The 13,062-nt window shown below is 32.6% G+C and overlaps 1 protein-coding gene across 13 annotated transcripts in view; it reads left to right on the forward strand.

Annotated features, from left to right (window-relative positions):
- TCF12 (transcription factor 12) overlaps positions 1-13,062 on the forward strand; it is a 371,870-nt gene that overhangs the window by 305,745 nt on the left and 53,063 nt on the right. The window contains exon 1 of one of the 13 annotated variants that reach the window (XM_077881237.1): positions 6,591-6,770. The exons of 9 other annotated variants lie outside the window; for them this stretch is intronic. In XM_077881237.1, the coding sequence (XP_077737363.1) occupies positions 6,702-6,770 (69 nt within the window). In that variant the 5' untranslated portion in view covers positions 6,591-6,701. Of the gene's footprint in view, positions 1-6,590; positions 6,771-13,062 lie in introns of those variants that run through there. 3 more of the 13 variants (XM_077881239.1, XM_077881236.1, XM_077881238.1) reach the window with 3 other exon arrangements.

Genomic DNA, 13,062 nt, shown 5'->3' on the forward strand with positions numbered 1-13,062 from the left:
ATGAGCTGTGGGGGTAGTCAGTTTCTTGTAGGAAATGCAATATACATCTTTCCCCCTTGGGCCCTGTAATTGATTATTTTTTTCCAGTTGAGGATTCTTCTGTTAGGGATCTATAATTGACAACCTTCCTATAATTTGACATTGACTGATAGAGCTCCTCTTTCAGCCTCCCCTTCTAACATCCTCAGTCCACTTCAGTGAGGTTTCTTTTTAATAGTTTTCACAGTACATAGAACAAGTAACAGGTTTCTTCTTTCAAACTTTTGTGTCTTTCCCAGTCTGACTGATAAGGATACTTGTTGTAGGGGGTGGCATTATGGCCTTTCACAGTGAAGGATAGTGAGTAAATATTAGTCCAAGTTCACTTTTGTTTTTGCTTTGTGTTGGACTGACACCATCTTTTATTTCCTCCCCTGTTTATTATACCCTTTTCACTTGTGTTTTCAAAATGAGGTATCATTTGACTTTTGTTCAGAGTGGTCACAATTTAATAGTAAGAAACCATTCTTTTTTAAAATTGGATTTTCCATAAATTCAGGATCTTGGGTGACTTCTTGCAGTGACTACAGCTATTAATTGTTTTGTTGCTTGATTACAATATGAAGCAGGATGATTTTGTAGACTCTAAACATTTAATTAATTATCGATATGAAGTACTTAAAAATTACTGCCATGAACAAGAATTTTTACTGAAACACAAAACATAGATTGGGACCAGAAATAGCTTAATATATAAATTCCTTAGAGCTTTAGACTGCAGATTCTTGAAATGGCTGTGGGTTAAAATGCAGGTGTTACTTTTGGTCTCTTTAAAAATAAAATAGAACATAGTATCTTGTTGCTGTTCCATTTCTCATAAATTAAAGGGATCTAGTGCTTTCCAGTTAGAAGAAAAAAAAACTGCAGAAGAAACGAACAAAACAAAAAAAAAAATCAGGTGGCGCTTTCTCTAAGTGAGAGCTAACTTAACCCAAGACCAAATTGTTTACCTTCTATAGATGATTTTATTTTTATTTTTTTATTTTTTATAGATGATTTTATTTTATTATTTTTTTTTATAGATGATTTTAAATAATAGTTTTGTTTGCTTGCAGTTTTGTTGTTCGGTTGCCTAATAAGTCAATAGTCAAAAAACTTTGTCTTGAAAGCTCTTCAGAAGTGCTGATTTATTGAGGAATTTAAAAACCTGAGTGTCCTCATCATTTTCTTTTACTTGCACACACACACACCATTAGGCAGTCCTGTGATTATAGAGCCATCTGCAGGAAAATTATCAAGTTGCAACATAGTTAATGATTCTCTTACCATGTTATTTCAAGTAGCAAATGAGAAGTGACAAACTGCAATTCATGTGGGGAAAGAAATGGACAGCCAAGAGATGTAGGAATTACTAGGGAGGGAGGACCCCATCCTTTAGTTTTTCAAAGAAAACTGCTTTGTCATAGTGAGTTTGTGATCAAAAGAAACATGCAATTTGCTTCAGGTTTTACATATTCTCTGTAATTACAGTTCTATCTCATTTGAAGGGTGTCTAATGATAGCCTTTGAGAGGCTTTGTGTGATCCATCAGCTCTGTTTGTATTAATATCAGGAGGATACTATTTATTTACCCCAAAAAGAGATTTATTTGCTTTCTCCTCCAGGAGTTATGATTGTTTTTACACATCCTCATTATACACATGTGGTTGTTAAAAGGGAAGCTAAACAAGTGTTCTTTTGCCCTGTAAATGTAGTTTATAGAGCTGATTCTTACCATTGGCTATACAGATAGGTGTTTTCTATTTTGTTAATCATTAAGCATTTGTAAATTCAAATTAGGCTTGAGATTTTTTTAAAGAAGTAATAAAAAATCTGATGTTCTGTGTCTGAACCAGGTAATATGATTTGCGAACTTCGACATTGTTTTTACTCTGCTCTGAAAAGTTTTTTATTTTTGAAAAATGTATGTTTATATGTGTGTTGATGTTCCTCATATCCAACCAATATCCAAGTAAACTGTATACCAGTATTCAGACCAATCTACAGTATCATACACTATAAATCTGATTCTTTGGTTGGGCTAAGATTTAGGTACTCAAAATTAAGGCATAATTGGAACCATTTTTTTCAGGGTATCACCTGAGTAAAAAACACAGAGTCTTTAATTTTTAAGATTTTCATACAGTAAAAAAAAAAAAAAAAAAAAAAAGATTTTCATACAGTGAAAACACAGTATTTAGAAAAAGACCAGAAACAGCTTCAACACTTAGGAATGACTTTAGTAACAAAGCAGCATATACTAGAAAAATCTATAATATAATGTTCACCTATAAAACCTGGTATTATGTTACCTGATGTTAGCTAGACTAAAATATTACACATTTAGGAGACCACATTCATTCACAAGTCATTTCTCCACAAGCTAAATAAGGAAGAGGAGGCATTGGGGAAGAGTCTTTTGCTTTGAATCTGCCCACTTGTAGATTCTATCACTTACTATTCCTCTTAAACCTGTCCTCACTCCCACCTCCTTTGCATCCAGTAATTTTATTAGTTATTTACTGAGTTTCATGCTTAGGCAAACATAGCTCATTTGTGGAATTATTCACATGTGAACTTTGTTTGGCTTCATTTATCACTCTGAAAGTCTTATTTTCCAAGAATTGATTCACTTAGAAATAATGTTGAAACTTTTCATAAGGAATCTTCTAACGGGTTTTAGATTTACTTTTCTAGCCAGATCTTCTGGCCTTTTGGGACACCAGAATGTTGCCTCCTTGTTTTAGAAAAATGTACTAGAAGATTAACCATTAACTGGCCTTTATTTAACTAATTAATTCAAGATGTGTAATTCAGTTCAATTAAATTTTTCTTTTGAATGCTTTTTAGAATTTTAGATCATTCTTGAAACATTCTTGCTTAAGAATAGTTCATAAAACAGGTATGAGATTTATAGTAATCCAAATAGAGATAAAGAAGAGCTAACAAAATAGATTAAAATAAAATATTGCAATAGGTAATTCCATGAAATGTTGCATGGCTCTCCAAGGAAGAAGATATGTCTGTGTCCCAACCAATAGAAAAATAAGGAAAAAAATTTTTATGGAGGTTTGGCATTTAAACAGAAGTTGCCAGAAAGTCCCTCTCTAGTAGACTTTTCAAAAACCTCTTTTCCTGAATTTTTAGTAAAGAAGTAAAACTGCTTAGGCCAAAATACATTGTAGCTTTGTCTTACCTAGTTTAGGTCTGTGCTTGATGACCGTTGGAATGACCATAAACATCACATCATGAACCATTGAAGGAAGGGGAACTGTATTTGAAAATTAGTGAAATGCAATAATCCTCAAACCAGGAATCATCAGCTTGCTATAATAAAAGATGTATGACTCTAAGTCATATTTTTTTCAGGGTTCTGTGACATTTTCATTAATCACGCTGCCAGTGTGTACAGTAACACCCATTTTGTTATAAAATTTGGTGATTGTTTAGACTATTAGATAAGATAGCATGAATATTAAGTCAGATCACATCATCTTAGAATAACACATAAGTGATTAAGTAGAATTGTTGGTGGAAACCATTCAGGATAAAAAGTGCAGAACAGTTCAGAGCTCCTGTACAGACTGCACGTCTGTCTGAAATCAGGTTTAAAAAGTGTCCCTGTCTCCAGCTGACTCGTTTTGTCAGACTGAGTCACAGGATTAACCCTTGACATATTCCTTTAAAAAAAAAAAAGGCAAAGATTAAACAACTGCATTCACTAGAGCAGCACTTGATCCATCTATATGCCTTTTTTCCTGTAATATGATTCTTAAGAAAAAAAATTGTGCTGCAGCTGTTGCATAGATTAAATTAGAATTTTTTCAAAAAATATTTTTGAGGAAGAGAAAAAAGACTTATAAAAGATCATTTGTAATTGTGATAAAACGACAGTTTTCATCAACCAGTTGTAGTTCATTTGGGGTAAGGCCAACTTCAAAAAAAATGATATTTGGGGCTAACAAAAGACCTTGCCATAGCACACAACTGGACTATAAGAACATTTTATTTAGGTTACCACTATTTTCTTGATGATTTACTGTATTTGAAAAATTAGCTTAATGCCCTGTGTATGTAGATATCTCTAAGTTTCTGTTTCCACTCTCAATTTAGGCAGTAGTGTATACCAAGTGAATATGTTGTGTACTGGGGAAGATGATGTTGTCTTAAATACACATGTATGGATTTTGTATCTCTGTTTTTAAAAGCAGGAATGAAAAGGAGAAGCAAAAGCTTTTAATTACTCTGTTTAGAAACTATTATGTTTCACATTCAGGTTTCCACTTTAATAGCAAACTTCTCCACTTGCTTAATAAACTACTTTAGAACAATAAAAGATTATACTGTCTGATTTTACTCTGAACTTTTTTAACCTGAATATTTGTTTATTCTTTTTAGAGTATCATGTCTCTAAAATAAAGAACTGATGATGAAATACTAAAATTTTCATTGTGCTTTAATAGCCAAGATTGTGTAGTTGGGTTTGCATTATAGTGTGTTTTATTAGACAAAATAGTACTCTGTATCACAAGTCCCAGAGAAATGAGCCTACTGTAAGTGGATTCTGTTGTTGTTGTTACCATCATATAAAAGTTGTCTCAAGTTGGAACAATGATTATAGGAAGAAATGTTCAAGTATTATCAGTGCTTCATGTCTTCTTTCTTTTCCCCATTCCTCTATTTCTATTCAAAAGTAAATTTTTACATTTTTAATCATTAAGAGAAAAAGGAAATTTTATTCTAGATGACTGATTTTCCTTTTTTTTTTTTTTAAGAGTAGTTGTTCTGTCAGAGAATGACTATATCTATGAAAGAGTAAAATTTACTTGAATGGTTTTAAGGCTTGGCATTGTTAATTGTAAATCAAAGCTTTTTACACAGTTCTCTAAGGATTGAAATGGGTCTTTGTGGTCTCTCAGGAGGGAGGAAGTTACAAACCACTCTGCAGACTGGCATTTTAATAGTCTGCTGTACAGTGATGTTCTTTTGCAGCTGCTGCTTAGTCTTTTCTGTATCTGGAGAATGTGGGGAGGTTTTATTGTTATTCCGATACCATCAGCTTTTAAACGTTGTGAAGTTAGCTGGCCTTATTGTCTGATTTGGTTTTATTACTGTAATTTGATCAGTATGCTTCATAAGAATGGATTGGGTTTTTTTGTTTATTTTTTGCTCTCTTATTGAATGTTTCTGGAATATTTTAGAAGAGCTCTGCTTCATAAAGATGCCTTGAAAAAAGGTGATGTGCCCCTTTTTGCAGCTTGTTAGCTCTCCTCTGATTAGCACAGTTTTGTTAGAACCTATAAGGCACAGAGAGAAGAGAGAGTAATACAAAGAGGTTTTGACAGGGAGCAAGGAGACAAATGTTTCCATTCTGTTTCTCTGGGTTAGAATCCAGACAAATGCAAAAGACAAATTGAAAACTTTTTTAAATAACAAAATAATATGTGGAGAAACATGTATTTGCAGACAGTATCTAAAACATTTTGACCTATGAGTATAATGAAATGCTTAAGTCTATGAGACATTTCTATACCTTATTTTTCCTTTTTGAGAAATTTGAGCATTAACATAAAAATATGATTATATAAAGTATTCTTTAAGAACAATAATGAACTTGCAGGAAAGACTTTTAGGAAACTTTTTTGTAAAAAAAAAAAAACAAAAACAAAACTTTTTTTTTAATCAGCTATAATGCACATCTTGTCTGTCATACACATCAGCCTTTCACACTTTTATATAAGGGAAAACAAAACCTTGTTTGTTTTTTCTATTTAACTACTGAATTCCTTTCACATATTAGATGGTCTAGAAGAGTGTAGTCCATTATAAACTTTTAACTGGTGTGGTAAATGAGGAATTTGAGGAGGTTTGTAACTGAAAATCGTATTATGTTTTTAAAAACATTTTATTTTCAAGATAAATTTTTTTAAGTTTTTATACTGAACTTTTTCAAGAAATGTGTTCCTTTCAACATTTTTTTCCAATATGATTTCTATAACCTAAAAAAAAATCATGATCTGCTCTAGCTAGTTAAGAGGTACTTATGTGATGGGTCCGCTTTCTCCAGGAAGTGATTTTGTACAAGGCTTAACTGTCTAGATCCTTCTTGTTACACATGATTCAATGTTTCCAATTCCTGATAGCTTGATCATGTGTTTATCAAAGTTGGAAAGCAACTTTAGACAGGCCAGATGGTAATGTTGCTAGAGGTATATAGCAAGCTGGGTTTCCCTGCCACCTGTACTCTAATTTAATTAATTAAAACTAAAAAACAGATTGAGAGATGTCAGTTTGCCTTTCTTTGAGAGAGAGTTATGTATCATATATATGACAAAATTAACAACTTCCTGGGACATTTATATCTAGGACACTATATCTCTTTTCATTATTTAGCATTCCTAAGTGACTTGTATTTTTTTAATACCCAAACTTTGTCTTCTTGGTATCCTCCACCAATGCAAGGACTTGATAGAAATTGAAAGAGGTTACTTACAGCATAAACCCTCCCCTCCCTCTCTGGTCTGTGAGTTGGTTCAGTCCTATTTTGCATAAGTTCCTTTTGAGTAGATCCATGTGTGGATGCATAGTGCTGAAGACTTAACTCTGTTTGGCTGTGTGGATGTATGTCTTGGAGAGAAGCTGTATGCATTAGCTAGCTGCAAACTAACATTTTCAAAATCAACATGTATTGTGCTTATCCTGTCCCTGGAATGGGCAGCAATTCTTTGATGTATTACTACAATGGGAAAACGGTAAGTCCTTTTCTTTGTTCATATAGCTTCTAAATGGCTTGTTTAATGGAAAATAGTGTAGATTAATTGCTTTTTACTAAGACCTGTGAGGTTTTATTATTTTCTGCAAACATTTAAACTGTGTGTTTCTTTGTAAGTAGTATCAGTAAAGTTGCCTTTGACACTGTTACTCAATAGTTGTTGGCTTTTATTTTAGAAATAGGATAGAAAATAAACCTGAATTTGTGACTTATTATTTTTAATGCCTGATATCTTTAATAGCAATGAGCTTGAAAGTACATTTTTTCAATGTTTTTTATATTGTAAATATAATTTATATATAAAATATATACACATTCACAGAGAGAGAGGATTGTTTGATGCTTTGTAGATAGAAAGGAAAGATGAAAGTCATCTTGGATATTCATAAAAATAACAAGTATGAAGCTCTGGGAATGATTAGGGAAGCAGTCAGCTAGTGAGGGCCGTATTTCCTGTTTGGAGTTTCAGGTCCAGAGCCTGACTTTACTGGGATACCATCTGTTTCCAATCAAACTAGAATTTTGACCCTGTACAGATTCATAAAGTAAATCACTATTTTTCAAAGAATGCATTTAAACATTTTCCAAAGAATGTATTTCTGGGCAATTTATAGCACATGGTTAGATGTTTTAAAATAATACCTTTCTGTGTTGCTAAGCAAAGCTTTTCTTAATATTATTTAGTATATTTCTACAAAAGTATCTTTAAGTCAGAGGATTTTGTATATTCTAAAAGTGAGCTTCACTGGAAAATTAGGAGTTATCCTTATAAGATAATTGATAAACATGGTAAAAATGTTATACTACTGAATAACAATCTTGGATTTATGTCAGAAATTCAGTATTTTCCTCCTTAATCTTTACCAAAAAAATTTTCCCCTCAGGTGTCTTATTAAATACACATATGACTTTAGTGATTTTGGGGGGGGGGGGTCAAGAGTGGAGGCATTTTTAGTGTTTGAAGTTATAAAGAAAATATAATCACATTTTCCTAAAATAGGTATAAAATCAGATATGCTTGTTCCTTCCCTTTTTTACTGGTTGAAATGTTTTAAAGTAGCATATGGTTCTAACCAGGATACATGAGAACTAATGAAAGCACTTTCTCATTCTCTGACTGCTTTGGGAAGGCCTCTTTGGACTCTGATAGCATTTGGTTAACTTTTGGTAAGCTTTCTTAATAGATGATAATCAAGCCAGAATATCCTAAACTTATTTAAAAAGTATGTATTCACACTACCCATATAAGCAGAGCTTTGGAGAATGTGAGAGGTGGATTTAGATGGGGGAATATAAATGAAATTATTTGATCTTTGTATAGCTTCCTTGCTGTCTTTAAAATGTGAAAATACTTTTATATCCAATTCTGAGTAAAATAGTCATTTTGAAGATTGTGTGTCTGTGAGTTCAGTAAAATTAATTGTACAAGACCTCTGAAGCGGGGAGAGGCTATAACTCAAATTGAGTTTAGATTTTATTCTTTCAAGAGCACAGATCACTCTATTACAACATTTCTCTTTGTTCTACATTGGGTTGGGGGCAGGGGACAGCTTTGATGGTATTAAGTATTTCCAGACTTACGGTAGATGACCTAGCGGGTATGATAGAGAAGTGTAGCCTGAAAATTGATAGCCTGTGCCTGATATAGGTCAAAGGTGATTTTTATATTCTTCAAAAATGCATAAAGAGCTGATACATTGCTTAATCCTCTGTATCATAAGGCCCTAGTCTTAATGTATTTTCCTATGTGTATTTTATTTTTACCACCTCTAGTTTTTTCATTATTCTCTTATAACTCTTCAATAAGAAAACGATGTAGTATGTAATTACATTATCCAAAGACTATGTGAATGCCTCACTTTATTGTGAATATTGATTGAGGAATGTCTACCCATCAATGGATCATGGTAAAAACTAGTACTTAGTATTTCCAGACTCTAAGTGAAATATATACTTCATTCAGTTATGGAATTTTTATATAATCCTCATAGTGAATAGGTTAAATTTAAGCTCACTCTTTAATCCCACTTTACAGTTTATTTTAGATGATAGGGCAGGTTAATAGTTTGAAATGCTAACAAGTTCCCATTGATTTCATTTTTAAGATCCCATTGTGGGTGTTAAGGGAGCAAGAAATCCTGATTGGTACTGGTCTTAAAATGCTTTCTCTTTTTTTCGGGTTTTTATTTTTATATTTTCAAGTTGGTTTCGTGTATTTAAGGATGTTTGAGGTATTTTAACAATAAGACTGAATAGTCTTTAGCAAAAAACAGATTAATGAGAGAAGAGGTTTTCTGTATTTTATTATTTAAGATTTTGTGGTCATATTATGTTGTTGGAAGTATAACAGGCTTGGGCATCCATATGCAGAAACGCCAAGATGTTAACCCTATTTTTCCCACTATTTGAAAAGAGAAGGGCTTAATAATCTGTATCATATGTAGCCTTTGTGTAGTTGTATTCTGTAACATACTGTAAAATATTAATATGTTTATCATAAACAGGAAACTGAAAACCATTTTGAATATCAAGTTTTTGAGATTTAAAAAATAGCAAGGAATAATGGGTTTCTGAGCTTCCTTATGTATAAAGAACTTGGCCTGCATTCAGTTTTCTCATTGATATGACTAAATTGTGTCCTTTATGCAGAAAGGTAGAAAGTCTTAGAGGTAAAGGAAGTAAAGTTTTGGGAGGAGAGGATTCCTGTTTTCTTCACCTTGAGGATTCTGGAGTTTCGGCCTTCCTCTGATCTGATCAGCCTCCATTTTCTAGGCCTTGAACTGAAGATGCTACAGAGTGTTCCAGGTATAAAAATTGCAGCAAGTACAGACATGATGCTCTTTTAATTGTATGACGGGATTATTTTAATCTTATTAGAGACAACACAGAAATCCAAGTTTTGAAACTCAAGCTTAGAAATACACTTTTAATATTGAGCTTCTTTGGATGGAATCTGGGAAAGAAGAAACATGATTATAAGGGCTACTCTCTGTCAGGAACTATACTGAGGGCTTTATGTTTACCTCCTTTAACTCTCAAAACCTCTCTGTCATTTAGTTGTTACTACCATTCTTTTATAAATTAGGAAAACAAGGTTCCGGGAAGTTAGATAACTTGCTCAAGCCTCACCCAAAGCCTCACCCAGTTAGTAAGTGCTGAGGTTAGAATTGAACCCAAATCTCTCTCCCAAGAGTAGGTTTTCCCAAAGGCAAGTGAACTAGTCTCCGAAGCAAAAGGCCAGACTTCATTTATCCTTACTTTAATTTGTATCAAAATATGCCACACTGGAAAGAAAATGTAACTGAGGAAAACAGGAGTCCACCCTTATAAACACATAATGTATTTTGCATATATGATGAGACTAACAGTTTTATGAATGCAAATTGATGTAGTCAGTCAAGCAGATTTTTATTAGTTTCTGTGGAAGAGCTTTAAACCAGATTTGTTTAAAAACTCAGGAAATCAGACTAGCTTGGTCTTCTTTTCTAATAGAACTCATAGTACTGAAAATTGGTTTAGCCATGGTTTTGGCACCTGCCTGCCCCTGTAGTTTGTATTTTCATAAGAATTAGAGTATGAAGTAGCTAATGTTTCATTGTAAATACTTCTAAGCCTTATTTTGCAAATAAACATTCTCAGTTAATAAAAGCACAGAAACCATCATGAAAGCATATAGAGCTACGTTTGGGTTCCATTGGGAATTTATTGCTAATTAACATGAGAGAGGAAAGTACAAGGGAATTAATTCAAATTTCTAGCCTGTGTATGGGTCCAGTAGAGTTAAATCTAACATTTGTATGATGAGGAAAACATGAATTAAAGAATTCTGAAATACAGCGCTAAAGACCTAGAATGACAAGGACTTTAGCTTAAATCTACTTTGAAGTTCTTCCGCTTTACCAAAACTATCTAGAATATAGATATAAATCCAAAAGGTTTTTGGTTTTTTTTTGTTTTTTTTTTTTTTCTTATTTTGTGAGCACAAATACCAGTGAGTTTAAAACTACAGCCGTTGCCAGGAGAGTATGTTGTCCCTGGTCAGCTTTATTAATGTTTTAGAAAGAAATATATATCCCTTTCCACTAGTTCATGAATGTGTTGAAGAAAGAGATCAGGTGATGTATTGTTGGATCTAAATTTCTTTAAAATATAGGGAACTAAGGAATGACACTCATCGCTTTGTTCAGTATATTAACTTAGCATACAAATTTCAAACCCAGTCCCTTAAAAATTCCATAGTTTCTCTCTCAGGAAAAACTGTGATTATTACAACAAAGATAGCAGTTACAATAAAGAACTGGTGAAAAATGCCCAGTGATGTTAACTTAAGATTAATAAAAATGTGCTTACTTCCTGAGACATTTTTCTCACAATTGAAAACCAGTAATATCCAACTGTGCTTGTTTGATAGCAGAATTAGTAATTGATTTTTAAGCTGCTTTGTACTAAAAACTGGAATTTTGTTTTCTTGTTGTTAGGAAATTTTACTTCATTTCACCCCTAAATATGTCTCTAGGAATTCTTGGGAAAATATATTGATCCCTTTATTTATGAAACTGTTGAAAATAAAAGCACGTATTTTTATCCCTTTTACAGAAGTCCCAGTTGTGTTTTTAGCAGGCTAATTAGATAAAAGGAATCCTCAGAGATGGTTTATATGTCCCTGAGTTAGTCCTTGTACTTCAGACGTTGTGCTTTATAATGCCTTTGGTTTGAGTTCTTAGGGTATTTGATACTGAAACTATGTAAATATTTTCCCACTTAGGCTTGGAATTACCGTAAAAACTCCAGTAGTAGATTGGACTTGATGGCAAAATGGCAAAATTTCTATTTTTATGAAGTAATAAGGTACTGAAAGCATTAAATATTTATCAAATCTGTTACTTAAGTATTCTTATACTGAAAAATTCTTTTTTTTGTTTTAAGATTTTATTTATTCATTAGAGAGAGAAAGAGAGGCAGAGACACAGGCAGAGGAAGAAGCAGGCCCCATGCAAGGAGCCGGACATGGGACTCGATCCCAGGACTCCGGGATCACACCCTGGGCTGAAGGCAGGTGCCAAACCGCCGCTGAGCCACCCAGGGATCCCCAGATACTGGAAAATTCTTAAATTAGGCAATGATTTTATAGATTTATTTAAAGTCATTAATGTCTTTCTTTGGGGTTATATTTCTTTTAATTTTTATTAGAGAAAGGAACAAGGAAATTAGCCATAAATTTCAGAAACCTTAAAATTTTGCCATTTAGGTTAAAGATGCTTTTTATTTAAGTTTATATGTTAGATCAGTATTCACAGAAAATAATGGCTCGAGAATGATCAGAAAAATTAATAGAAAATTGTTTTTAGGAAATTTCTTGAACTTCCTCTAACACCTACCTAGCATCCTTGTCTGAATCAGTATAATTCTTAAAGCAAAACTTTTCTTTACTCTTTTTTTAAACAGCCTCTTTTTACTACATTCAGGGCCCCCAAAATTCAGAATTAGAAACTGTTGTTTGTATTATTGTGTGAGGAACTTGAATGGGTTCATCATCAATAACCAAAAAATAAATACTTATATTAATTACCTAGTTTTTCTTAATTTTTAAGTGTTGACCCTTAACATGCATATTTTAAAAATTATTGGCCCAGGGTTTTAAATACAGTTCTGAAAGATATAATTTTCCTTAGGTTGTGGTTTTCTTTTTTTTTTTTCAGTGACCTAGATTTTTTTTCCCCGGTTTTAGGTCCTCAAGTGGTATATCTTGTAAGTTTATTATTGTTTAATACAAAATATAGTTATATAAAAATCAGATAAATTAAGTGGCTATTCCTGAATATAATATTACACTTTTATTTTGAAATTGTGGTGTAGGGTACATTAGCCAAACGTTTTGTTACCTTGGTAAGTTGATAAAGACTGTGCTAAAGATGATTTCTCTTACTAAACTTTTCACATACGGGAGGTCCTTGTTAGCATGTATCAAAATGTTTAATGTTACTTAAAATACTGGAATTTAAGGAAGACTGCTATTTACATCATCTTGACAATAGGGCTAATAGATGCCTAAATATAATGAAATCTTAATAATAATTATTGTGTAAGAACATATTCAGATAAGCTTTTCCATCTTTCTTTTTTCCAAATCAGGTGAAGATGTTCCTAAATCATTTAGGATAATACTGGTTTTCATAGGCCTGGACTCCAAGAATATTTCTTTCAAAATAATTTACGCAATTCTAAACTGAGTAAGGAAAAATGATTTAGACCTATGTTGTTCAGTATAGTAA

Source organism: Canis aureus, chromosome 32 (assembly GCF_053574225.1).
Source record: "Canis aureus isolate CA01 chromosome 32, VMU_Caureus_v.1.0, whole genome shotgun sequence".
NCBI classification, from domain to species: domain Eukaryota; kingdom Metazoa; phylum Chordata; class Mammalia; order Carnivora; family Canidae; genus Canis; species Canis aureus.